The following is a 24978-nucleotide window of genomic DNA, read 5'->3' on the forward strand; positions in this document are numbered from 1 at the left end:
GGCGGTAACAACATGAAATTTTCTATTAGATATGTAAGTGTTTTTCAGTTTTTCAGTAATATAAATGACTCTCTGAGGGCAAATAGGACTCAAGCAATTTTTTGAGACTCTAAATACATTTAAAAATTAAAAGTGCCTATCTATATATTTTCAATTGCGGTACATTTTAAATGATTTTCTTAACCAATCAAAACTTCTAAGACAAAAATGTAAGGTAAAATAAGTAAAATGTACTCTAACTGCATTATTCTGAAAACTTACAGAAGTAGGAGAAAGTCTCTAATTTCTAGTGTACTGCAGGTCACGTGACCATGCACAATTCTAAGTTACATGATCAGTGTCTCTTTTTCTTTCTCCTCAGTTATCTCTTTGACTTTAGGTATAACCTAGTTCAGAAATAACATCTAAAGTCTGAATTTGAGGTCCTAAGTAAATGATAGCCCTGGGTAAAAAGGTCCCCTGCCTAGAATTGGTCCCTAATCCTAGAGGTGAAATTTCTAAGTTAAAAGAAAGTTTTCAGCTTTTTATATGTGTTATCAATTTGCCACCCAGGCTTGTACCTATTTCCTTTCTATTAAGAGTGTGTGAGAGCACTTCCCTATGTGTTTGTCACATATGTGTTATCTTTCATATGCTTATTAATGTAATAAACAACAACAAAATATCTCATTGTTATTTTAATTGACATGTTACTGATTACCAATAAATGCTATCATTATGTCATACATTTATTTGCTATTTATATGATTATTCCTTTTTTTCCCTTAAATATTCCTGTTCTTGGTCCTTTTGTTCTTTTTCTTTTTTTTTTTTTTTTTACCTCCGTCTCTCTTCTTTTATTTTTTAGTTGTTAGCCTCGTTACTTTAATTGAAAAACTTCTGTATATAGTAAGCCCTTTGTCATATAGTCTCAAATATTTTTCCCACTTTTATGATTGCCTTTTAATTTTATGATGTTTGCCCTACTGAAGTTGAACATTTTTGCTTTCTCTAATTTATCTTTATTTTCTTTGTGAATTCAGCCTTTGATGACATGGCTTGAAAGAGTAAGTGGATCTTTAATGGACTTCCATTCTCTCTCCTTGACTGTTGTAAGCCTAATTCATTAGTGTCAGCCTACAAGCATTGCCCAAGCTTCCCCCTACCTCTTTCTTCCTTCTCATCTCTAGGTAGTCTCCCTCTGTTGACAGGAACAAAAGAGATGGGGAATAACTGTACCAGCTGGGAAAGGTGACGCCTCTAGGGAGTGAAAGGTTTGGCCACTCTGTCAGTTCGTGGTTGATGAAGTCACATGAAAAGGTGACAATATAAAAAGTTAACAAAGTTTCAGTTATGTGGAATGAATAAGTTCTAAAGATCTAATGTACAGCAGGATGACTATAGTTAGTAACACTGCATCATTTACTGGAAATCTATTGAAAGTAGATATTAAATGTGATTATTGCAAAGTAAGACAAAAAATGTTTTAATTAAAAAGTTAATAAATTAATACATAATTTCCAAAATTCCTAAAACTCTTAAAAATAAAAGCTTGCATGTTTAAACTAATTAAATTTTAAAATCAATAAAGATAAAAACTAAATCGAAACATAAATGAATGAGTAAATGTGAAGAGTGGTGATGGCCACACATAGAAAATGTGGGTAAGCTCCAAATGATGCCTAACCTTGTCCCTGTAGCTTCCTTCCTAAGGGGGAGGTTGCAAAAGCAAACATAAGAAGAGCATGATTGCTGGAAGGAGGTCACAGACCAGTATTATCTAGAGTTGGAGATCAGAGAAAAACCTTGTGTGCCAAAGGAAATGATTCATAGGAAGAAAACAGTTGAAGATGCATGAGACAGGATAACTGAAAGCTTCCAGTCTTTCAGAAGTTGAGATGAGATGAAATCCAGAGAATATGGGATACACCCTCATTTTTAACAGGTGAACCAAAGAAGAAGGAGAATAAGCTGGGCTGAATTTTTTCTTCCCCTTCATTTCCACAGGTTGAAAAGATCATGGTTTTGTTTCTTTTTGTTTGTTTGTTTGTTTTTTTTTGAGACAGATCTTGCTGTGTCACACAGGCTGGTGTGCAGTGGTCCAATGATAGCTCACAGCAGCCAGCCTCAAACTCCTGATCTCAAGCAATTCTCCTGCCTCAGTCTCCTGAGTAGCTAGAACTACAGATGCACCACCATGCCTGGTTAATTTATTTTTCCTTTAGTAAAGATGTGGTCTCATTATGTTGCCCAGTCTGATCTCAAACTCCTGGCCTCAAATGGTCCTCCTGCCTCAGCCTCCCCAAAGTTCTGGGATTACAAGCATAAGCCACGGCTCCTAGCCGCACGGCATCTTTTATAAGTCCAGTAATCCTACTACATTTCTTTAGTAAGCTTTTTCTCCCGTTTTTTTTTTTCCTCCGGAACTTCCCATTCCTTCTCCATTCTTGTGAAAATGTCCACACTTCCTGCTCTCCTCTCATTTTTTGGCTGATGACTGCCCGACACATTGTTGAGGGGAAAAGCCATCAGAACTCCCTCATCTTAGCGTCATCAAATCTACAAACATTCTGGCATTTAAAACCATCTTTTACTTTGTCCCACTTCTTAAAAATGAGGATGTTCACAGCTACCAGGGAGGCAGAGCTTGCAGTGAGCCGAGATCGCGCCACTGCACTCCAGCCTGGGCGACAACGTGAGACCATGTCTCAAAAAAAAAAAAAAAAAAAAAAGAAAAAGAAAAAGAAAATAAAAGAGGATGTATCCCATAGTCTCTGGATTTAATCTCACCTGAACTTCTGAAAGACTTTCAGTTATCTTGTCTTGTGCATCTTCAACTGTTTTCTTTCTATGGATCATTTCCTTTGGCACACAAGCTTTTTCTTTGATCTCCAACTGTAGGTAATACTTTCCTGTGACCTCCCTCCAGCCCCTCCAGCAATCATGCTCTTTTTATGTTCACTTCTGCAGCCTCACTTCTTTTCAACAACTGTTTACCTGTGACATCTCTGGTTTCTAACCACCCATTTGCACTTTATACCATTCAAATCTGACTTTTAACACTGTTTCACCGAAACTATTTTTGTCAGTGATAACTCTGTCACCTAATCTAATGAACATCTAATTAACCCTGGGTAGCTATCACTATAGCTGGCCACTCTCTGCTTCTGGAACCTACTACCTCTTTCTTAGTCCTTGTGTTGCCAAAATACTCTTGGTTTTCTCCAACTTTACTTATCAGTATATCATACTCTCCTTTATTGGCTTCTCACTATCCTTCTAACATTGAAATGTTAGAATTCATTGGGGCTTATTCATAGATTCACTTTTCTCTGTGTATATACTCTTTATCCAGGTGATTCCATTGATTTCCTTGGCTTCAAATACAATCAATAGGCTGACAATTCTGAAATTATAGCTTTAGTCCAGGGCTCTGTTCTGAAATCTATACTTTTATATAAAGTGCATCCTTGACATTTTCACTGAAGTCTCAAAGAGAGATGAAAACTCTCATACTTAAAACAGATCTAGGAGGACTTACTCTATCTGATTTCAAGACTTGATACAAACCTATGGCAACCAAGTCAGTGGAGCATTAGGAAAATGAAAAGATATATAGGTCAATGGAATAGGCTGGAGTCCAGAAAGAAACCCAAACATATATTGCCAATTGATTTTTGGCAGAAACACTAAGGCAATTCAATGGCGAAAGAATATTCTTTTCAACAAACAGTGCTGAAACAATTGGGCATCCATATCAAAAAAGACAAACCTAACCCATAACTTATACCATATTTTAAAAAGTAACTCAAAATGAATCCTAGACCTAAAAGTAAAATCTGAAATGACAAAACCTCTAGAAATAAACATAGGAAACAAATTTTGTTGCTAGAAGGAAAAAAATTTATAAATTGAATTTATCAGAATTAAATACTTCTCTTTGAAAGATACTGTTAGGAAAATGAAAAGCCACAGAATGAAGAAAAGTATGTGCAAACCGTGTATCTGATAGCACTAGTATTCAGAATATACATAAAGAACTCTCTCAAATCAATAAGAATACAGGCAACCCATTTTTTTAAAGGAGTAAAATTTACAGACATTTACCAAAGTAAATAATATACAGATGGCAAATCAATACATGAAAACATGTTCAACATCCTTAGGCATCAGGGAAATTCAAATTAAAACAATGAGATACCATTACAAACATATTAGAAGAGCTAACATTCTAATGATCTACCCCCAGTAGAGGGACATTTAGAATGTTAGCTAATATGTTAGTCATTCTAATACGTTTGTAATTATTGCAAACTGATGTTGCCCACGCTGACCTCAAACTCATAGACTCAAGCAGATCTCCCATCTTGGCCTCCCAAAACACTGACACTATAGGTGTGAGCCACCATGCCCAACCTAATTTGTTTTTTATCTCACATTATCAAGTTCTGCCAAGCAATTGGAATTCTCATACAGTGCTGACAGAAATACAAAATGATAGAACTACTTTGGAAAACAGTGTTGCAGTCTTGTAAATTAACCACATAGCCATCATCCCACTCCTAGGTATTTACATAAGAGAAATAAAAACATCCACATAAAAACCTGCATGCAAATGTTTATGTCAGCTTTTCTTTCAAAATTGACAAAAACTAAGGACATTCCAAATGTCCCTCTACTGGGGGTAGATCAATTTTTTTATGTGTATACAATGGAATACTACTCAGCAATAAAAAGGTCGAATTTATTGGTCCATGCAACCACATGGATGGATCTCAAATGCATTATGCTAAGTGGGAGAAACCAGATTCAAAGGCCTACATATTTTATAATTTAATGTATATGACATTCTGAAAACAGGCAAAATTATAGGGACGGAAAACATCAGTGGGTTGTCAGTAGATGTAGAAGGGGAGAGGACTAACTACAAAGGGTGTCAGGAAACTTTTTAAGATGATTGGCATGATGGTTTCACAAAAATAGTATTTCTCAAAATGTTAAATTGTACTGTTAATTTTGCTGCATGGTAATTATACATCCATAAACTGACTTTTTAAAAAATGGATTTAATTATTATCCCTACATAGGTGCTTCTTCCTCAAGTTTCTTTATCTCAAAAAATGGCATCACTATCTGCTTATTTTCTAAAACCTGAAACCTGGCAATGATACTTGGGACTTCCTTTTTCCCTCACACCCCACCCACATCCAATCCATCTCCAAATCCCAACAATTCTACTTCCAAAATGTATTGCAAACCCATCTCCTAAACTCCCTATCTAAACTTGCCCCTAGTGCAAGCCACCATCTTCTCTCACCTAGACTATTAAAATAGCTTCCCTACTGGTCTCCCTGCTTCCATTCTTGTCCACCTCCAATCTGTTTTCTGCCGAACTCCAGAATAATGACTTTAAAGGAAAATGAAATCATGTCACTGTCTTACTGAAAACTTTCCTGTGGCTCTATTTCAGAGCCCTACACTTTCACCTTCGAAGGCCCTGCAGGATCTAACACATCCAATGTCATCTTGTGACTCTCTCCTCTACCCTCTTGTCCTTCCCACCCTACCCCACACCCATGATACTCTGATCGTAGTAGCCCTCTTCTATCCATTTAATATTCCAAGTTTTATTGCTCTCTTAGCAACTTTGCTCAAGTTGTTTCCTATAGCTAGACCCCTCTTCCTCTCGGCTTTCTTTTTTAATGGCTGTCTCCTTCCCATTTGATTTTTGTTTGTTTGTTTTTGCTTTTTGTTTTTTTGTTTTGAGACAGGGTTTCACTCTGTCAGTCAGGCTGGAGTGCAGTGGCATAATCACAAGTCACATAATCACAGTCTCCTGAGTAGCTGGGACCATAGGTGCATGCCACCATGCCTGGCTAATTTTTTTTACTTTTTGTAGAGATGGGGTCTCCCTATGTTGCCCAGACTGGTCTCGAACTCCTGGGCTCAAGTGATCCTCCCACCTTAGCCTCCAAAGATTCTGGTACCACAAGCATGAGCCACTGCACCTGGCCCTCCTTTTCATTCTTAAAGTTTCAGCCTACCTAGCATAATATCCTTAGAGAAGCCTTTACACATTTTATAGTAATTCACTTCTGACATTCTCATTCATAACTCTGTTTTCTCCTTCACAACACTTTCCCAATTTATAATTATATATTTATGAATTTATTTTGTTAATATTTACCTCCCCTGATAGAATATACTTTCTTTGAGGGCAGGTGTATTTTCTCTTTTTCATTTACTTAGTGCATTACCTGATGCATAATGGGAGCTAAATAAATATTTGTTAAGTAAATGAATGAACTTCCTGCTATTAAATAATAATAATAAGATTCCAATGTGATCATCACTAAATTACCTGGATCAACAGAACTATGTATTTTTAGGGCCCTCTGTACTAGGTGTAATTGCATCTTTATGCTTACTACATCACATGGTCACAAAGTCTTGAAACCATGAGTATACAAGCAGACAACAATGTTGGCCACCCAGAAAGGCTTACCTTTCCAAACCAATTGCTTGGCACAGAGAATGGAACTTGGAGTTGTACAAAAGTGCAAAGCTGTATGTCCACTTAAGGAGTAGCAATTGAGCTTTGCCCCACGATCACAGAGGATCTTAACACAATCCGCATTGGCCATTTCACAAGCCACGTGAAGAGGGGTTTTCCCATTGGGTCTACAGTTGATTGTAGCATTGTGGTCCAGTAGCACCAGAAGGCATTCCACATGACCAAACAAGACAGAGAGATGCAGGCCTGTGGCCCAGGAAGACTTCAATTTATAGCTAGGCAACCAATAACCTGAAGAAAAAAAAAAAAAAAAGAAAAAAGGAAAGAAAGTTTAACTTCTTGACCTAGGCTTTCTCCCTGTTTTATGCGGATTTTTATAAGGTATTTTATTTTGGTCACATTTACAAAAGTGGAGTGGAGAGGGGATGACAGAGGTTTTAAATTAACAGCTAGTGGGTCTGCAGGCATTTTGTTTAATAGGGTATTCTGATGTTCATCAGGGGAACAGGCTTTCTCAAGCTCTCACTGTCTCTACTATTTCTTATTACTGTGTCTTGTTCCTTTATTTACTTTACCTTTCTAGGTCTTACAAGCATTTAATTTTGGGATTTTCATTTAGGTAATTGTATTTTATTTTGCATGGTGAGTTACTTGAGATGCTTCAAGGATATTTTTTTTAAAGCTGTCAATCATTGAGAGTTTGTCTTGAATGATTCCAAGGCTATTAGTTGCAAGCTTATAATTTTTATTCTATCCAAAATCTGTTTTCCTATAGTTGTTGTCAATCAAACATATGAATGTGTTTAATCTTTTTTAAAAATTATCACTCCAAAATTTTATTTGCCTGCCTGTTGATTTATGCAAAATCTCTTTCCAAAGATGAATTTAAGGCAACTCTCAACTTTCACACACCTTAAGATTTGTAAAACGATTTAGAAAATAAGGGCAAAATTAAAAAGTAGGAAAATTAAAATGTCAAAAGTAAGATAAATACATACACAAAACATAAATTCTATCCTGTACACTAGAATGGCATTGCAAATTTGCCTTTGAATTTCCTAGCAGCCAAAATAAACAGGAAAATAAGATATGTTGCATAATTAATGATGTCTACAGCCCTACATAAATGAATTGGGCAGGAGAAGTGTAGATGCGCCTAGAACTGAGATCTTTGATAATTTTTCCCATTGGTTTTTGGAAATGTGCATTCTCTCTCTCAGCCTCTCTCTCTCTCTTCTCCCTCTGATCTCTGACTTCTATATGCTGAGCTGGTCTTTTTTCTATAAGTCTCCAACTATTGCCACGTTTGACAAGCTATAACTATGATGACTTTATAAACTTCCTTTCTATGTCAATGTCAATAGCCATAGCATTTAAGCTTTTATGAGTGGAGAATGGAAAATAGGTACAGAAAGAAATACTGAGGGCAAGAAGATGAAGAGATAGTTATTCAACAGCCACAGCATAGAAGTTACTTTAGGTCTGAAACAACAAAATAGATTTTAACATGAGTAAATCAAAAGTTTGCTTATAGGTTATAAAAATTCCACTTATAAGTACAAGGTAAGCAGAATATGATTTAATGGTCATTTATTTGAGAAACAACCTAGGGATTTGAGCTGTAATCTCAAAATAAGCCAACAGTGGGATGGTGCTGCCAAAAAACTAATACAATCTGAAACTACATCAATAAAAGTGTAGTGCCCAGAACAAGAGAAGCAAACATTGTATTGTTCACTGATTAGATAAGACCAGAAGAAATCTAGAATATTACGATTACTTCTGGGCATTGCCCCTTACAAGAAATGATGAACCACTAGAGGGTGCTCTGAAGATGATGACCACATTAAAAGTGGGCCTGGTGATCAGGTATTAAATTTCTCTCATTTAAGTGAAAAACACTAGGGACATGCCACTCCTGTGTATTTGCTATAAGCATAAACACCCATGTGAAACATCCTAAAGGACCACTGTATTGCACAACTTCACAAAGAACACCATTTGTATTGTACTCTGTGAAACATGCTCCCGGACTTAGGAATCTTGACAACCTGGTCTACATATAAGAACATGCACTACACTACAGAATTCTTTGACTGGTTAAACAACCTCCATGTCAATTGATAGGAGACTTCTTAAATAAATTATGATACATCCATCCAATCAAATATTATACAACCATTAAAAAAAATGGGGCAGTTCTGTATAGACTGAAATGGAAAGATCTCAAGATATATTACTGAGTGAGACAAGCAGGGAGCCAAACAGTATACAGACTATGCTATCATATGCAATTATATTTGTAAACACCGAGAACAAGAAACTGGTTATAGTGGTGGCCTCCAAGAAGAACTGGAGGGTTAGTGGATCAGGACAGACATGCACTTGTTCTTGAATACCCCCTTAGTAACTTTTAAATGTAGTATCCTGTGCATGTATTGCTTTTTAACAAAAATAAATAAAATTAAAACAAGCAATTGTCTCTCTGTCCGGAGGGGAAAGAATTATTTAATTTGAATAAGCTCTTTACAAGGTTGTGCACAGTGATTAATCCCACAGGAATGAATGAACTCAACCGGAAGTTTGTCTTTCTGCAATGTATCCTCCAACATAGCTTCACACACACACACACACACACACACACACACACACACACAACTTTAATCCCTTTTTTACTCCATTCAGAATTCAAGAGCCATCTTGCTTTCTCTCCCTCCCACCTTTCCCTTTATCCAAATCTACTCTTTAAAAAGAAATCCAGTTATTTCACATTAAGGTCTAATGGACTGAGGATTGTTTAAAGTGTGATCACTCTCAGGATTATCTGAATTTATGGAAAAATCTATATTCAGCTAATAGAATTAAATTCTAAGATATTAATTTGAGATTCCAGACACTGGGAAGAGATGGTGTTGGATTATACGGACTTTCCGTGGCAGAACTAAGTAATGTCATAGATGGTCTGAGCTGGGGAGTATCAACTCCACGCCTCGTGTGTATGTGTATGCAAACTGATATGCACACACTATGTATGTGCATATAGATTCATTTATACATTTCTACTGAGTTATGTACGTTGAACCTCTGTTCCAAGCAGAGTTCTTAAGCTGTATGTTATGCAGCTTGCTTTTGATGATGAATGAATCATATTAACATCAATACTTAATCAGTCATTTTAATACTCAAATTTCCTCAAAAAGCAATTGACAAAAACAGTCTTTTCTAACTGCCTAAGAAGTTGGTTCCAGGTCTGAAAACCAGGGTGTGTTTTGCCTGCTGATTAACAGCAAAAATTAGGCAGCTCTCTGTGACAACTGATTGGAAACTTGCGCCTGCTTCTGCAATGGGAAGAAAAATGATCCCAGAAAGGAAGCAGCAGAGAGCTGATTAAGAAAACACCATTTTGATGTAAAATCAAAGAAACACAGAATGTCAGCACTGGAGGGAAGATTATCCAGTCCAAGCCTTTTTATTTTCCAGATGAGAAAACTGCCACTTTTTCATCCTGCTAGAGCCATGAGTTGCCTGCCTCAATCCAAACTCATAGACTCAGAATACCCGCAATGCAGAATTTCTATCTGTCTTTGTCTTTGTCTTTGTGGAAGCAGAATAGAATTACCTCCAAGCCTGCTTCACAAATCACAAGGAAAGGAAGAAGATCCACAATTCATCTGTAATATTTCACATCTCTGATGTGGAAATGCATTTGCTAGTTGAATCTTTTTCCTCCTCCTAACTTGCCAGTAGCACCTAAAGAATCTCTCCTGCCCATGTATTACGTGAATCAGTCATCCTTGGCCTCTCAGTCAGTTTTTTCTGCATCTCCTGTAATCGTAAACATTAACTGGTCAATCAGGCTTACAGACTACCAAGTCCTGGAAATCAGCCAGCTCCCAGAATGGAGTTGTGGCTACAACTCACCTCTCCTAAGATAGGAGTGTGTGTAGGTAGGTGGCAACAAGACACCTTGGCTGCTGCCCCTGGGGAGCTGAAGTGGAGAAATGGGAAGAGGACAGATTGCAGGCTATGGTTTAGGGTGTACTGAAGTATATCTGGAGGCTGTGTTGCAAAACTTTGGTAGTAATGTGGGGGGAGGGATTGTTGAATAATTCAGCCCCGAGCATGTCAGGAAAGCCTGCTGCTTTGAGCAGAGAAAAGAGCAGCCCCTGGCAAAAGGGACATGAACGTACAATCATAACTTTAAAATGAGGTGGGGCCTACAGGTCGCTGTGTAGTAAGTGTGGAAGTAAAACACACTTACTGTCATGGAGGGCCAAACCACAGGTAAAACTATCTTCAAAAACCACAGATGAGGCTGTGCCTGTTCACAATCTTGTGCTGATGCTGATATGTCAAGAGATCAGAATTCGTCCCCCAAAATATAACCACCAATGATCACAGCATGCTAGAAACACTATTAACTGATCAGGCAGATTCATTTTTTACACACTCCCTTCTTCCCACAGCAAAATTTTCCCAGGACTTCGAAACCTAGAATGTGATTTATTCCTAGTATTTGTCTTTCAAAGCCCCTCTCTGTTCACCTCTGCAGATTTCAGGTTGCCCTTTTACTATGTGTTTAGACTGCACAAAGGACAGAGGTGAGGCAGAACCAGGAAACCAAGCCCATGGGAGCTGGGGATGGGAGGTGAAGCAGCGGCTGCCTCCCTCTAATGTAAACCACTCACACACTACCCCATGTCTACAGTCTGTGTGAGTGACAGCTCCTTGCAGAAGAGTTCTGTTTGAGTAAGAAGCTCACTAAAAAGAAAAGAAAAATACAGATTATTTCCCCTATGTACAAACCCCACAGGAACTCCCAAATACAGGCCATGCTCATGTGGCTTTGACCATGATACATAATCTGTTTACACAGCTTCACCTGCATAATATGATTAATTATCTGTATGCAGGAATCTGAACTTAGAGAGGGTCTTGTCAAAGTTTCCATTTTACAAATGAAGATAATTAGTCTGGAAGAGGTTAAGTAGTATAAAGTGTCCATGTTCATATAACAAGTACTGACAGAATCAACTCGAACTCTCAAACTCCATTGCCCCCAAATCTTTAAATAGCCATCTATGATCCAAAGGCTTCATGCAGTTTACCTCCAAACTGATATCACTTGTAGCTAAAAGTTCTAAAGGAATTTTAGAAGTTTTTTCCCTGGAAAAAAAAATATGCAGACTAATCCTGTGTGTGTGTGTGTGTGTGTGTGTGCTTAATTTAAATCTGAAACCAAAGAGATATGCCCCAATAGCTGGGTAGAAAGCTGCCTAGAAATATAGCAAGGAGCAAAGTGTTTGGGCCTTCTTTTGGAAGAGGGGCTTCGTTCTGCTCCAGCGTTTGGAGAGGATGTACACATTTCTGGTAAACCTTCAGCTAAGCCTGGGCTCTGCAACAGTTATCAGCTATAATGTTATCTGAGTCAAAAGAACCCCACACACGAGAAGCCTCTGTTATTACAGCCAAAGGTTACACACACTGCTCGTGGCTGGATTAGCAGACATTTGCTCTGCCTGTGTCCACGTATTTACACAGTCCTGAAGGATTACAGACTGAAGCACAATTCTTGGCTATTTTTTAATAGCTAATATTTTCCAGATAACTCAAAGTTCCCCTGGGAAGCAGGGGGAAAAAGCAAGTTTGAAGTGTAAAATGTAAAAGAAAAAAGTTTGAACATCGAAGAAAGGAAAAGAACCCTAGGATGGAAATGGGAAAGCAGGAGAGTGAATTTCTGGCAAAGAGGAAAATTAGGTGATAAAGAAATTATTCATTCGGAGAGTGGAAATAAGAGCTTTCACAATATTTGGATATAAGTTACTACTTAGCAAAGTAGATAGAGTACCTGCCAGAAAGTTTTCAAGTGAAATCATTCATTGGTTATTTTAATTACAAATATGACCACCAACCAAGGAATCAGTGGCTATGGGCCATAAACGAAGTACTTAAAGTGCATTACCCTGATTAATAAAAGGACTCCGATGAACCTTGCTGACTAGGGAGTTTCCTACCAAAGAGATAAGTATGAAATTCTGCCCGTATCATTTATGAGCCAAAGCTCATACATCTGAAGGAAGATCAAGCTGTGTAGTTGGTAAAGCCTTTGACAACAGTTTTATGGACAGTCCTTCATGTTTCCAGTATGGAGTTCACCAGTGAAAACCAATAGAAGGGACCTTTGTGTTTTCTTTAAAGATTTATTTTATGCTTGGCTCATAATAAATTTTATATCACTGACATCCCTTGACTTTCAATGACTTATCGCATTTGGTAGTTAGAAAGTTGTTCTTTACGTTTTCTTTGTATCATTTTTATTTTAAAGTGATCACCTGGTAAATGCAATTTTTGCTTACTTGTTTTTGCTTTTAAGACCCATTCTCTCCGCCATTCCCAGGGAGGTCTCTCGAATGCCAACCAGTACATTTTAAATGTTTGCTTTACAAAATGTGAGGAAATTTTCTTTAAATTAATACAACATGATTTCATCTGAAGATTTTATTATGAAGCTTAAAATAACTTAGAAAAGTAAAGTGAGAACTCTCTAACTTTAAGTATCATGATTAGGTGCTGGAGAAAGATAGGCTCCACAGTTTGAACATGAACTTGTTTTCTGTCAAACTGGAAAGAGAAGATACTCAATGAGATGGGCCCAGTGCTACAGAGGAAAGCAGAAATGAGCTTCCAGACTTATTTGTACTCCAATAGCTTTATTCGGTCTTCCTCACAAAATCCACATTTCATATTTGCTTATGAGCTCAACTTTTGATTACTGGTGTGCCAACTAGATTGTAAATTTGGGGAGCACTATTTAGATTTTAGGTGATTTATTTGCCAGCAGAGTTCTGAGTTCCCTTTTCAAAAATTATACACTGACTTTCATATAGGCTTAGATGGACTATATTTCGGGATAAAATTTAGTTAATTTTTAAATCGTATAAAAATGCTGTATGTTCTAAATAAATAAGAATGGTTTAGAATTGATTGTACTACTTTTCATTTTCTATAGGACTATCAAATGTTGAATATAGAATTTTAGTATTGATTATGCAAGGAAATTTAAGAGTAGCATGAGATTTGTTATAGGTTTTGCACATTGTCTTTCTTATTAAGCCAAATATAACTGAAACCTGAAGATTCCCACACTTTAAAAGTAAACAGGAATGTTCTGTTTCCTCATCTGGATGTTGGCTACGTAGGTTTGTTATTTTGTGAAAAGTAATCAAGTCGCACACTTATTCATGCACTTCTGTGTAGAGCTTTTCAAAAGTGCTTAAAAAACAATCAAAGAGCAGTATGTAGCAGTTCAACAAGCATCCAATGTCCAAAACTTCTCCTTTGATTTAATAAAGTCTCACAAACTTTAATCCAGCCACACACCCTTTAAGACCACATAGAAATAGGTCCTATTCCTTTGAACTATTTAGAAAACAACTAACTAACCACTGTAGACTGCTCAGCTCCATGCTGTTGCCTGACAATGACTTTATGACTTAAGAAATTGATATAACCACTTAGATCTCTAGCAGCTAGGATTCTATTTATCTTTTCCATTTCTAACTTTCCATTCCTAAGTTTAAAAGGATCGATGATAAGGCTGGAAGCATGTGAAAAAAATTTGAAGAAACTTTTAAGAAAGATGAGGTCTTAACCTGGATTTAAGACTAAAGAGACAGGTCCTTATGCCCATACTCATATTAAACAGAGTAGTGTGTTTCTTTCTACACATGAATGCACAGACACAAATTTCCTGCATAAACCCTAAAAGTAAGACCACAAATTTTACTAGTTCTGTGCAAACATCCACCTGGCATACATAAGAATGAAACTGTTCTTTTCCTTTTCCAGAGGGTGTAATTTGCTATCTCCTTAATTGAAAGCCACATCCCACAGTCCTAACACTACGAAAACACCTCAATTCGTGTGAATGAAAATTTAGCTCTATAAGGACTGTAGGAGTCAGCTCACATTGACAAGAATAATTTAAAATGTATTTTCTTTTCCTTCAAGGGTGATGACACCGGTGGAAGCAGGAGAACCAACCCCCCACTCCCCTCCACTTCCCTAGAGCCTGCACCTAAAACTTTGTTTCTTATATCCTCAGAAACTTTGCACAATCTGTGCAACTTGACTTGCTCAGGAGATGAAAGTAGACAGTCTTTGCAATTCACGGTCAAATAACTTACCCACTGACTTGAACCTGAGTTATTTCGCCCTAGGCAGAATTATAAGCTTTTAAAAACATCTTTAAAATTAGTTTAGCATTCAGACACTCTATCACTGAACAAAGTTATAAGATGAAAGCAATCTAATTACATAGTATATACAAATTTTCTTTCTAACAGAGACCCCATAAACTTTTTAAAAAATATATCCCTTCTTTGTCTTCCCATCAATATATTAATGCCACTAATGTGAAAATATTATAAAGCCTTCGAGTAAAAGTCTTAAACACAGTAAGTAGCTTCAACTCTTCTATACTTCCCTCAGAACTGACAGAGGACAGTAATTAATGAAGAAATATATAATGTACCATTAGCATTTGTATTTGGAAATGGATTATAATGATCATTTATATATGACCCGAAATCATCTTTAAACATGAAAATAATGACTGTCTCTAAATGCTATACACAAGACCTTAGCATCTATATTGTATTAAACATTAGTGATGTTGAGCAGCGTGTTTGCAGTATGCTCACCAGATGATCTAACTGCTCACGTTCCCCTCCATTAGCCAGTTGATTTGGGAAATCAGAATCAGTGGAACTCTAATTTATTTCTGATTTATTAACCATGGGTTCCAGAAAATTTCTTGGTAAAAAAGAAGTTCTAATTTTTGTTTTCCTTAGGTCTTTATAAGGCAGGTACTCTGTATTAAGCATATCTACAATTTTGAACAATTATTGTAGTCCAGGAAAAAAGTTAACTTTTTGGTTTTGCTGAATTCAGCTTTTGTGCCTGAACTGAAAACTCATTAAAATGATGAAGACCATCAAGGTGCCTATGACACTGCTTTATCCATTTATTAACCCTCCAAATGCCTGGGAGAGTCCTCTTTTTTATCCACATGGACATAGAGAGGATATATCTTTAAGTGGCTGTTAATGGAGAATTAGCAGCCTGTTCTTAAACCAGGTACATTGTCTAAGATAGGGTTTCAACAATCTGCTTAGTAATAATCTAGAAATGTTTTCTTCCTTCTATATCATCATAGTCAGAAGAAAAGTTAAAAACAGGGAGTGCGTTGCTAAAAATGATTGTCTGGGATTCCAAGTCCTAGGCCCAAGGGTGGGAAAACAAAAGGAGAGACACAACTTATACATATATATCAGTCCACCATGTGTTTTAGTTTAAAAAGAAAGAAAATACCAATTTAGAAATATTTTTAAAATGAATACTTAAAGAAACAATACAAGCTACTGTTTAGAGTGGATAACTGACACTGCATTTAAAAAAAAAAAAACATTTTCTACCAGTTTTACAATAACACCTATATGTTTTTACCTTGTTTATAAGATGCCAAAACCATATTCTCATCTTCGACTTCAAAAACAGTGTCCACATCTATTTGCCTTTGGATTAAAATAGCCTTCAATTTTCCGAAGTCATTGGACTTTAGAGCCTCAAGGAAATTTCTCTTAACTAACTTGGCAGCTCCAGATTTAGTAACAGGGGCAGTGGTGCCGTCCATCCTTCCTCTCCTTCTGGAAGCTTTGTTGTGATTTATCAAGAGAACAGCACCAAGCAAACAGGCGCAGGCTGGAGAGTCCACAAACTGTCAGCTAATTTTATCCCAAAGTTATGCTGATCCGTTCTATTTATATAGGGATCATTTCAAACTTCAAAATATCCTTCTTGGCTGTCACTACATTTTCAGGTCCTTTAAACTGGTTATATATTAACTGATCCATTCAGTAATATATAGTGTCAATATGAAGGAAAGCCCCCATGATACATTTCCAAGCACGAAATGTCACAATTATTTCTTATATGATCAAAGTAATAACATAAGATTTAAAAGCTCTTAATGCTCTTTTTTTTCCCCTCAATAAAAACATCTGGTGCCTGGCTGGAGATCCAGTGTCTTGCTCTGACTAACCAATGAAAATCTGTTACAGTTGGTGATACATGTGCTTCTAAAAACCTGTAATAATTTTACAGTATGAGCTTGTAAAATCAACCACGGTCATACATATTTGAAGACAAACAGGAGGTTTTCGAGCGACCTAGACTTGAAAAATTTTAATATCATGAAAAGCTGGGTGTAGAAGGATGGTCGGGGGCAGAGACTATTTTAGGTAAAAAAGAAACTGAAGAGATAAAACAGCTAAATGCAACATGTGAATGAACTTTATTGAATCCTGTTTTTTAATCAGCTAGAAAAGACAGTATTGGGACAATTGTGGAACTATAAACGTGGACTAGATATTACTTGACAATATAGAAGTGTAATGATAAATGTGTTGTGGTTATGTCAAAAAATATTCTTACCCTTAAGTGATACACTAAGGGATAAATTGTCATGATGTCTAAAACTTCTTTAAAAGTAGCTCGGAAATGCAGATAGATAGATGTGTGTGTATATCTATATTCTATTTACACATGCGTGTGTATGTATATATGTATATGTATACGTATATATGTATATGTACTAAATATATATGTACTAAATCTATGTACTAAATATACATATATACGTATACATATACGCACGCATGTGTAATATATATACACACGTGTATATATACATATACATATATATACAAGTATGTATAAATAGAAACAGAGAATAGCAAGTGTGGCAAAAACTTAAAGAGTTGGTGAATCTAATAAGGGATATATTGGTGTCCATTACACTATTCTTTCAGCTTTTCTGTAAGTTTGAAATTTTTCAAATAAAAAGTTGGAGAGAAAAGTATATACTTAATTTTTCTTACATAAAATCATTAAAAATTAGGAAAATTATAATGGCAAGTACTAAAGAGAATGCAAATAAATTGCATTTTATGTTGTTTGTGGAAGTCAAAACTAGTGCAAACTTTCTGCAGAATAAGAACATGACTTTTTAAAAAACTTACAATGATACTATTTGATTCTTAGAATTTACTTAAGTATGTAAATGATGTTTTTTTAACTTGTTTTATTGATGTGTAATTCAAGAAATTGACAAGTTATAGGTATACAGCTTGTCAAATTTTGAGTGAACACACTCATGTAATCAACAATGAGGTTAAATCATAGACTAGTTCAAGTTTACCTGTAATCAACAATGAGGTTAAATCATAGACTAGTTCAAGTTTACCTGAAGCCCCTTTTATGTCCTCTTCTAATCAAAACACCTGCCTCACAGAGATAACAATAAGTCTTAACTTCAAATACTGTAGATTAGTTTTGTTTGTTATTTTATTTTGAGACAGGGTCTCACTCTGTCGCCCAGACTGGAATGGAGTGGTGCAATCTGGGCTCACTGCAACCTTTGCCTCTTAGGCTCAAGCCATCCTCCCACCTCAGCCTCTGGAGTAGTTAGGACTACAGGCATGCAACCGATACACCTGGCTAAATTTTGTATGTTTTTTTGAAGAGACAGGATTTTGCCATGTTGCCCAGGCTGATCTCCAACTCCTAAGTTTAAGCGAACCTCCTGCCTCGGCCATCCAAAGTGCTAGGATTACAGGCATGAGCCACTGTGCCCTGCCAATTTTTTTTTCTATTTTTTAATGTTAAATATTTTACAATTTTTGAAAATTTTAAATTACATAATTTTTGAAAAATAGCAATAACAAAAAGAGCCATATATGGAAATACTTCCTCAACCAAGGGATTGGCTCCCAACTCTCTGTGACACACTGCTTTTGTTGAAATTGTATTGGCATTCTTAGAGAGCACTTTGCAAGTCTGTTTTATGCTATTGTTATGATTCTTTCCACATATACTCACCGAGTACCTACCATTTGCCAGACACTTATTCTGGGCACTGCAGATATAGCAGTGAACAAACACAAAAATCCCTGCCCATGTGTAACTTAACTCACTAACAGATTTAAGTGGCAATGGGAATCCCTAGATCGTCTCCATTTCCTATACACTAGAATTTGTCACAAAGTTGCAAATATACTGAATTTCATACAAAAATAATACAGTTTGTTTATATCTAATCATTTGTTCTGATCCCCATTATGGGTCTCCACACCTAACTTAGTGGCAAAAAGAAGGACAATTTAATTTTGGTCCAACCTGAGGTGTTAATCTGATCCAAATATTTAGCAGTCTCTTTAGGTAAATGACCAGTCTCTTTGAATAAAATTCTCTGTGTTTGAGAGTTCAGGCTTTCCCCCTAAGAGAGTTTCAGGGAATATGGGATACATGGAGGAACAATATTCACAATGCTAATATTTAACAACTGGTATTAATTGGAAGAGACTTTTGTCATAAATTACCAGTATGGCCAGACCACGTGTATCAAGTGAATAGCAGTCAGCAGTAAGAATGCACCTTACAAGACTTCATGGTGACTGAAAGGCAAAGGGGTCATCAGATGGACTCATTGTCCTCTGGACCCTTCCTGATATCTCCGTGGCAGAATGAGTCCTCACTAACTTGGTCTTATCTGGCTACTGAAGTGTGTGATTCTGGTCATTTGACTACAGTTTTGATGTCCTCAAACACTGCAGCCCATTGGCTGACAAGGACGATGAAGAACAAGTCGTCTTCTATTGTGCCACCTTCTTGCCATCTTCTTAGGGCCAGAATAGACATAGACCTAAGCTAAGGAATGAAGTTTCCAAGGGGTCTACATTCTCTCTAATGCTGAGCCGCTAACCTCAGTGGCCTCGAAATTCCTCAGGCATATCTGGTTGTTTCTAAACCACCCCCCATCCCATCAAAGTTCAACCTTGGAAGAAGTGTGTGAGGAGGGCTGAGTACATGCCATCTGACCCCTGGATGAGCCTATATATCCTCTCACAATCCATCAAGGCTTCTAGCCTTCCTAGCTACAAGGGTCCAGCTGGACTATTTACTGCCTCTCTAGCTTTTCCTTTGCTCCCTATGTCAGCAAGCCTATTGATCTCCCTCCAGAGGTGGAATGGTTATCATCTTTGCCTTGTGAAAGAAACCCTATGACGTGAGTCCTTCAGGCATGGTCCTTGAAGTGCTAAATAAGAAGATAAGGTGATTTAGAAATATCCTTGTTTTCCTAATGCTTGAGTCTCACAACGGCTATCTTTCTAAGTGTCTGCATTGAGACTTAAACCTGATCAATGCACAGATGGTCCTTACTCAGGTTGGCAAACTTCAAAACTTGGCCCTCAAGGTCGAAGGCCGCAGGGGACATGACTTCAGAATGAAATTTTAAAGCATTGCTTTAATATCTGGATACAACTTTAAAATTTTAGCCTAAAGAGATGGCTATAATTTTTCCCACCGAAGCTATTTCAGTCTTGTCCCATAGCTATATAAATAAATCCTAGATCTAAACTTGGTGGAATAATCCAAGAAAACAAAGCAAATTTTCATTTAAAAAATGTATCAAGTTGAAAATATTATCTATGTAATTCTGCTAAAAATCAATTGATTGATTTACCTGAGCAGCAAAGCATACAACTTACAGATTATTTGCACCTACAAAGCAAATAGCAGCTTAATTAAATTGCCCATCAAAATCCTTCTCACATAGGAAGCAATGCCACCAATGCTAATAGCAGGTTTGAGACCTGCCTCCACTATCCAAGCCACTGCTTCAAGTCACCTCAGGAGGTCAAATTACACAGTGGTCATGTTTCACACTGTCTAGTCAGGCTTGTCAGAAATTCCTGTCTCCTCAGCTCTTAAAAATGAAAACTCTCCATCCTATAAGATGAGCTTTTTATTACTGTTTCATGACATGTCCAGAGCACTGTCCTTTGCTCTTGAAATAGTATGAAGACCTTTCTGACAAGGCAATGATGTTGAGGCAAGTGGCCCTTAAGACCCTGGTGTACTCTCTGGGGACCCATGGCTGAGACAGCAGGCACGAAGTCCCAGCTGCTTGTCTGTGTACAACATAATCTCTCTACTTGGAGTATCTTCTCTGGAACACAAATGGCTCCTTGGTTTATCATAGCATTTAAACATGAATTTGATGCTACTAAGCCACAATCACTTATCAAATGCAACTATAGGGAAGAAATTTGAAGCCAGTTAGAATTGGAAACTAGAATTTCTGTGGCAACAGAACCCCTTGGGCCTCCTGACTTTCCCAGCAGCTGAATTAGGATGTCCTCCCTATTACAGAAATGGATGATTAGGTGTCTGACATCCCTTTCTTCTTATCTGTTATACTTCTCTAATATGTAGCATCTTACTCATTACACGTCATCTGGTTGGGTTTTTTCTTTTTTCTTTTTTCTTTTTTTTGCTATTCTTTTATATGTTAGTGTTAGTGCTTAGTATAAAGATGCCTTTGTTTGTAAGTAACACTAGCAACTGGAACTGATTTAAACAGTAAATATTTATTGGTTTCTATAATGGAAAATTCCAGTTGTAGTGTTTGGGTTTCAGCGGAGGTCTGATCCAGAAGTTCACAATGTCAACAAGGCTCCTCAAGGCAGCAGGTATTATTTGTGATGTAATTTTAATTGTTATTATTATTTCTAGTTTACAGATCAGGGGAACTAAGAATCAAAGACTATAAATGAATTATACAAGGTCAAATAGCAAATAAGCAGCAGATATAACACTCAAGCCTAGATCTTGAGACTCCCAACCAATGTTCTATTGCTTAAATGGATTTTTATATGGTTTTATTCAGGTTAATTAGATATTCTATTTGATCACTGAGTAATCTAGTAAGAAATTGACTCACATTTAGCCCTTCATTCAATAAATATTTATTGGGAACTTACTATGAGCCAGACACTGTATTAGTCATCTTTTGCTGCATAGCAAATAACCTCAAAATGTATTGGCTTAAAGCAACAGTCATCATTTATTATCTCTCATGGTTTCAGTGGATCAGGACATAGTGGGAAAGGCTTGTCTCTGCTCTATGATGTCTGAGGCCTCAAACTAAAGACACAAAGGTTGGGGGTTAGACAATCCCCTTTAAAAGTGGCTCAGTCACTTAGCTAACAAGTTGATACTGGTTATGTGGTTTGTGTCCATGTAGTTCTCTCCACGGGCTGCTTGAGTATCCTCACAACATGGCAGCTTGTTTCTCCCAGAAAGAAAGATCCAGGAGAGCCAGTTGGAAACTGCAACATCTTTTATGACCTAACCTAGTAAGTCATACACCACGATGTCTATCATATCCTATGGTCACACTGACTAACTCTGATTCAGTGTGAGAGAGGATTTTGTTAAAGGTGTGAAAACCGAGAAGTGAGAATCAATGGGGTCCATCTTAACTACCAGCAGTACTTTTTCTAAGTACTGCAGATACACAAAGAAAACAAGTTAAAATCTTTACCTTTATGGAGCTTTTATACTAGTGGAGGGGCTGCAAGGGAGCAGACAAAAAACAGACAGTAAGATATATAGTTTGTCACATGGTAATATGTGCTACCAAGAAAAGTAAACTGGGTAAGGTCTAGGATTGCAGCCACACCATAAGCCACCCTTGTATAGATCAGAACAAGGTGTGCTCCTGTGGACCCACAAGTAAGAAAAGTCTCCTCCACTTCCACATCTTGATTTGGGGGCATGGCCACAATATTATAATAAAGAGCCAGCAAGCTAGTACAATTAAAACTATACTTTTATAACAATACAGATCAATTCTGTGGACTAAGCATGTTATTTCATAAGAATAATTATCAGGGTTGTAAAAATCACGTGAAACAATGTATACAAACGTGCTTTGCATATTGTGAAGCATTATAGGAAAGTTACAAATTATTACTGTTGTTCGTATCAGTGGACTGACAGAACATCACAATTTTTCCTGAGAAATACTAAGTGGTGTTACGGTGAAAGACCGTCAGACTGAGACACCTGGATCGTGTTCCCAGCTCTGGTGGTCATAGCTGTTATGTTTCCAATAATTCAAAATATCTCTCAGTGACTTCTTTTCCTGTAAGTAAAATGAGACCTACTAGACCCACTCCTCAGCCTTTAGGGCTTTTTTCTCCCTTATGGAACACAGTGTCCTGGACATTGGCAAAGATTAACACTATTTTGCAAGGGCAGAAGACCTTGCTGAAGTTTTTGAAAGTGTTCCCTGTGGAAGCCATGTTATGGGCTGCCCTTGTCCACAGACTGATTCAGGTTCTGTCTTCAAGCAGTGGGGGGCGCTGGAAGAACTGCTAACATACTTCAGCTCTAAAGTTCGGCGTATTTATTCTCAATCTTACATACTGGGAACATGTGTGTTTAGCCTAAAATCTGTTCAACAATCCCCACAAATGGCAGAAATGATTGCTTGGTAAACGGGAGGGTCCAAAGTCCTACGCAAGCACATCTTCGCTTGGAACTCTATTTGTGGCCTGGCATCCCTCTCTGTGGAATGCTGAAGCGATTATTTAGCCGCTACTGCCCACTTCTTGGATCCCATATCAGCGAACAAACCAGCTGCCTTTCATGTAAGAGTATTTAAACTGAATTCGTAGCTAATTACCCTGAGTGTTTCCGGAGAATCTTGGTCAGCGGCACGATGCTAGATTGTTCCCTTTCAGCGACTCTCTTTACAGGTGGTGGATGTCAGAATGGCTGGATTGACACAAGCAGTAACCAAGCACTGGCCCACCTGAATTTTGACAGACTATTCATTTAATGTCATCTTTGACTGTGAAAGACAAGGTTTCTTGAGATCAAACATCCCTGCCCCACAGAGGGGGCATTAGCTCTGTGTTGCAGGTCTCCTAGCAACTGACTTGCATTTACATGCCATCCAGCACAGTTTAAACATCAACACCAGTTTGTATTTCCATCCCTCACCCAGTTACACACTTCACAACATTATCTCGAGGGAATAATTTACCATAATTTTGTCGCATCAGAACATTAACCTCACAATTGTGCTCCAGGCAGCATTTGTATTCTCTTTTTACTTTTGACAAATTTATGATGCAGAGGTGCAGTAAGAGAAAAAATTCATCCTTCCCTTTCACGGGGTAAAGAAATTGGACTGTCCTCTGAATTGTCTTTTCTAACGTTCTTTTTACACCCACAGTTGTCAGAAGCCAATAAGTTGTTTACCAACTGCAAAGATTCATCAGTTTTATTTTATAGTATGGAACTATCTAATTCATGAAAACTGAGCTGGAGTAATCCTCAACACAACGCCAAAACTATGGGACCTTGCAGGAAAAAAAAAAAAAAATTGCACAACAAATTATGCAGACAAAGCTGTAGTTAGGAATGGGAAAGAGGAGTGGAGAGAAAGGGGGCACATATTTTCAGAAAACCATAGAAAAATAGTATACCTAAAGAGAAACAACACTCTTGCTTTTTAAAAGAACTTAATTTTGCTTGTAGAGTCACAGAATTATAGCAAAAAAAGGTTCTTGTTAGGAGTATCGAACCTTCTCATTTAAGAAAAAAAGCACTGAGGCCATCTCGCTTACATGTTTGCACAAAATTGCATAATTATTTAGTCACATAGTGAAGACTCCAACCTAATGTTAAGCTTCATACTTTAGTTTTTGAACTACACTATGCTGTCTCTCTGTAGTTTTCTATAGTTTTGTAACTCCCCTCCCTAAACTGACAGTGTAAAGAAAAAATAAGCAACCACACTAGTGTATATAAGAAAAGTATTCCACTCTTTTTACAGTATATAAACTTGTGAAAACTTGACAAATTTATAAAGTGAGCAATGTTCAATTATTATTTTATATATTTTTTGATGTGATAACTATATGCTTGAGAAATTCAAAAGGCGACATAGAGTTGATCCTTTGGCAGATATTTTAAGGATGCCATTTCAGAAAGGTATTAACAAACACAGCTTCAAACGACGAAGCACATTTTAAAGCCACAAACATTTTTCTAGAGCGAGAATCAAAATTAAAATCGTGCTGCTAGTTGTCTTTTAGGGACTGTGTTAACACGTCAGGCCACATGATGGCAGTGTTCCTCGATAAATGAACCCGGAAGAACAGCTGCAGTATCCTGGGGGGGAAAAAAAATCTGAGGCAATGCGGATAAAACGTGATCCAGATTAAATCACAAATATGGATTTTAAAAATTTTGTTTTAATCCATGTAAACCATATCTTCCCTGATCATATTTTCCTACAATGAATTTCTCTACTGAGAATTTGCCATGGGTTTATGATTTCATAAAATGAATTTCAATATGTAGCTAACAAATACATAAACATTGTTTGGAGGAGGAGTGGGTTGTCCATTTGTTGTTTGTTTTTGCTACAGTAGTATTAAAAAGAACATTCAAAATAATAAGCTAAATGTGTTTTGTACCGTTTGTCTCCAGATTCTTTGCAGACTGTTGTCTTATGAGTCTCTGTCTTTGGGTATGGGAAAGCAAGACAAGCTTGCTTCTCATGC

The 24978-nt window shown here is 37.1% G+C and overlaps 1 protein-coding gene across 1 annotated transcript in view; it reads right to left on the reverse strand.

The window, feature by feature from the left end:
* Positions 1-16216, reverse strand: part of ASB4 (ankyrin repeat and SOCS box containing 4) — a 53092-nt gene extending 36876 nt beyond the window's left edge. The window contains exons 1-2 of the mRNA XM_005550171.5: positions 16001-16216; positions 6485-6784 (exon numbers count right to left, since the gene is read on the reverse strand). Of these exons, the coding sequence (XP_005550228.3) occupies positions 6485-6784; positions 16001-16187 (487 nt within the window). The 5' untranslated portion in view covers positions 16188-16216. The remainder of the gene's footprint in view (positions 1-6484; positions 6785-16000) is intronic.
* Positions 16217-24978: the final 8762 nt, after the last annotated feature.

This window comes from Macaca fascicularis, chromosome 3 (assembly GCF_037993035.2).
Source record: "Macaca fascicularis isolate 582-1 chromosome 3, T2T-MFA8v1.1".
NCBI lineage: Eukaryota > Metazoa > Chordata > Mammalia > Primates > Cercopithecidae > Macaca > Macaca fascicularis.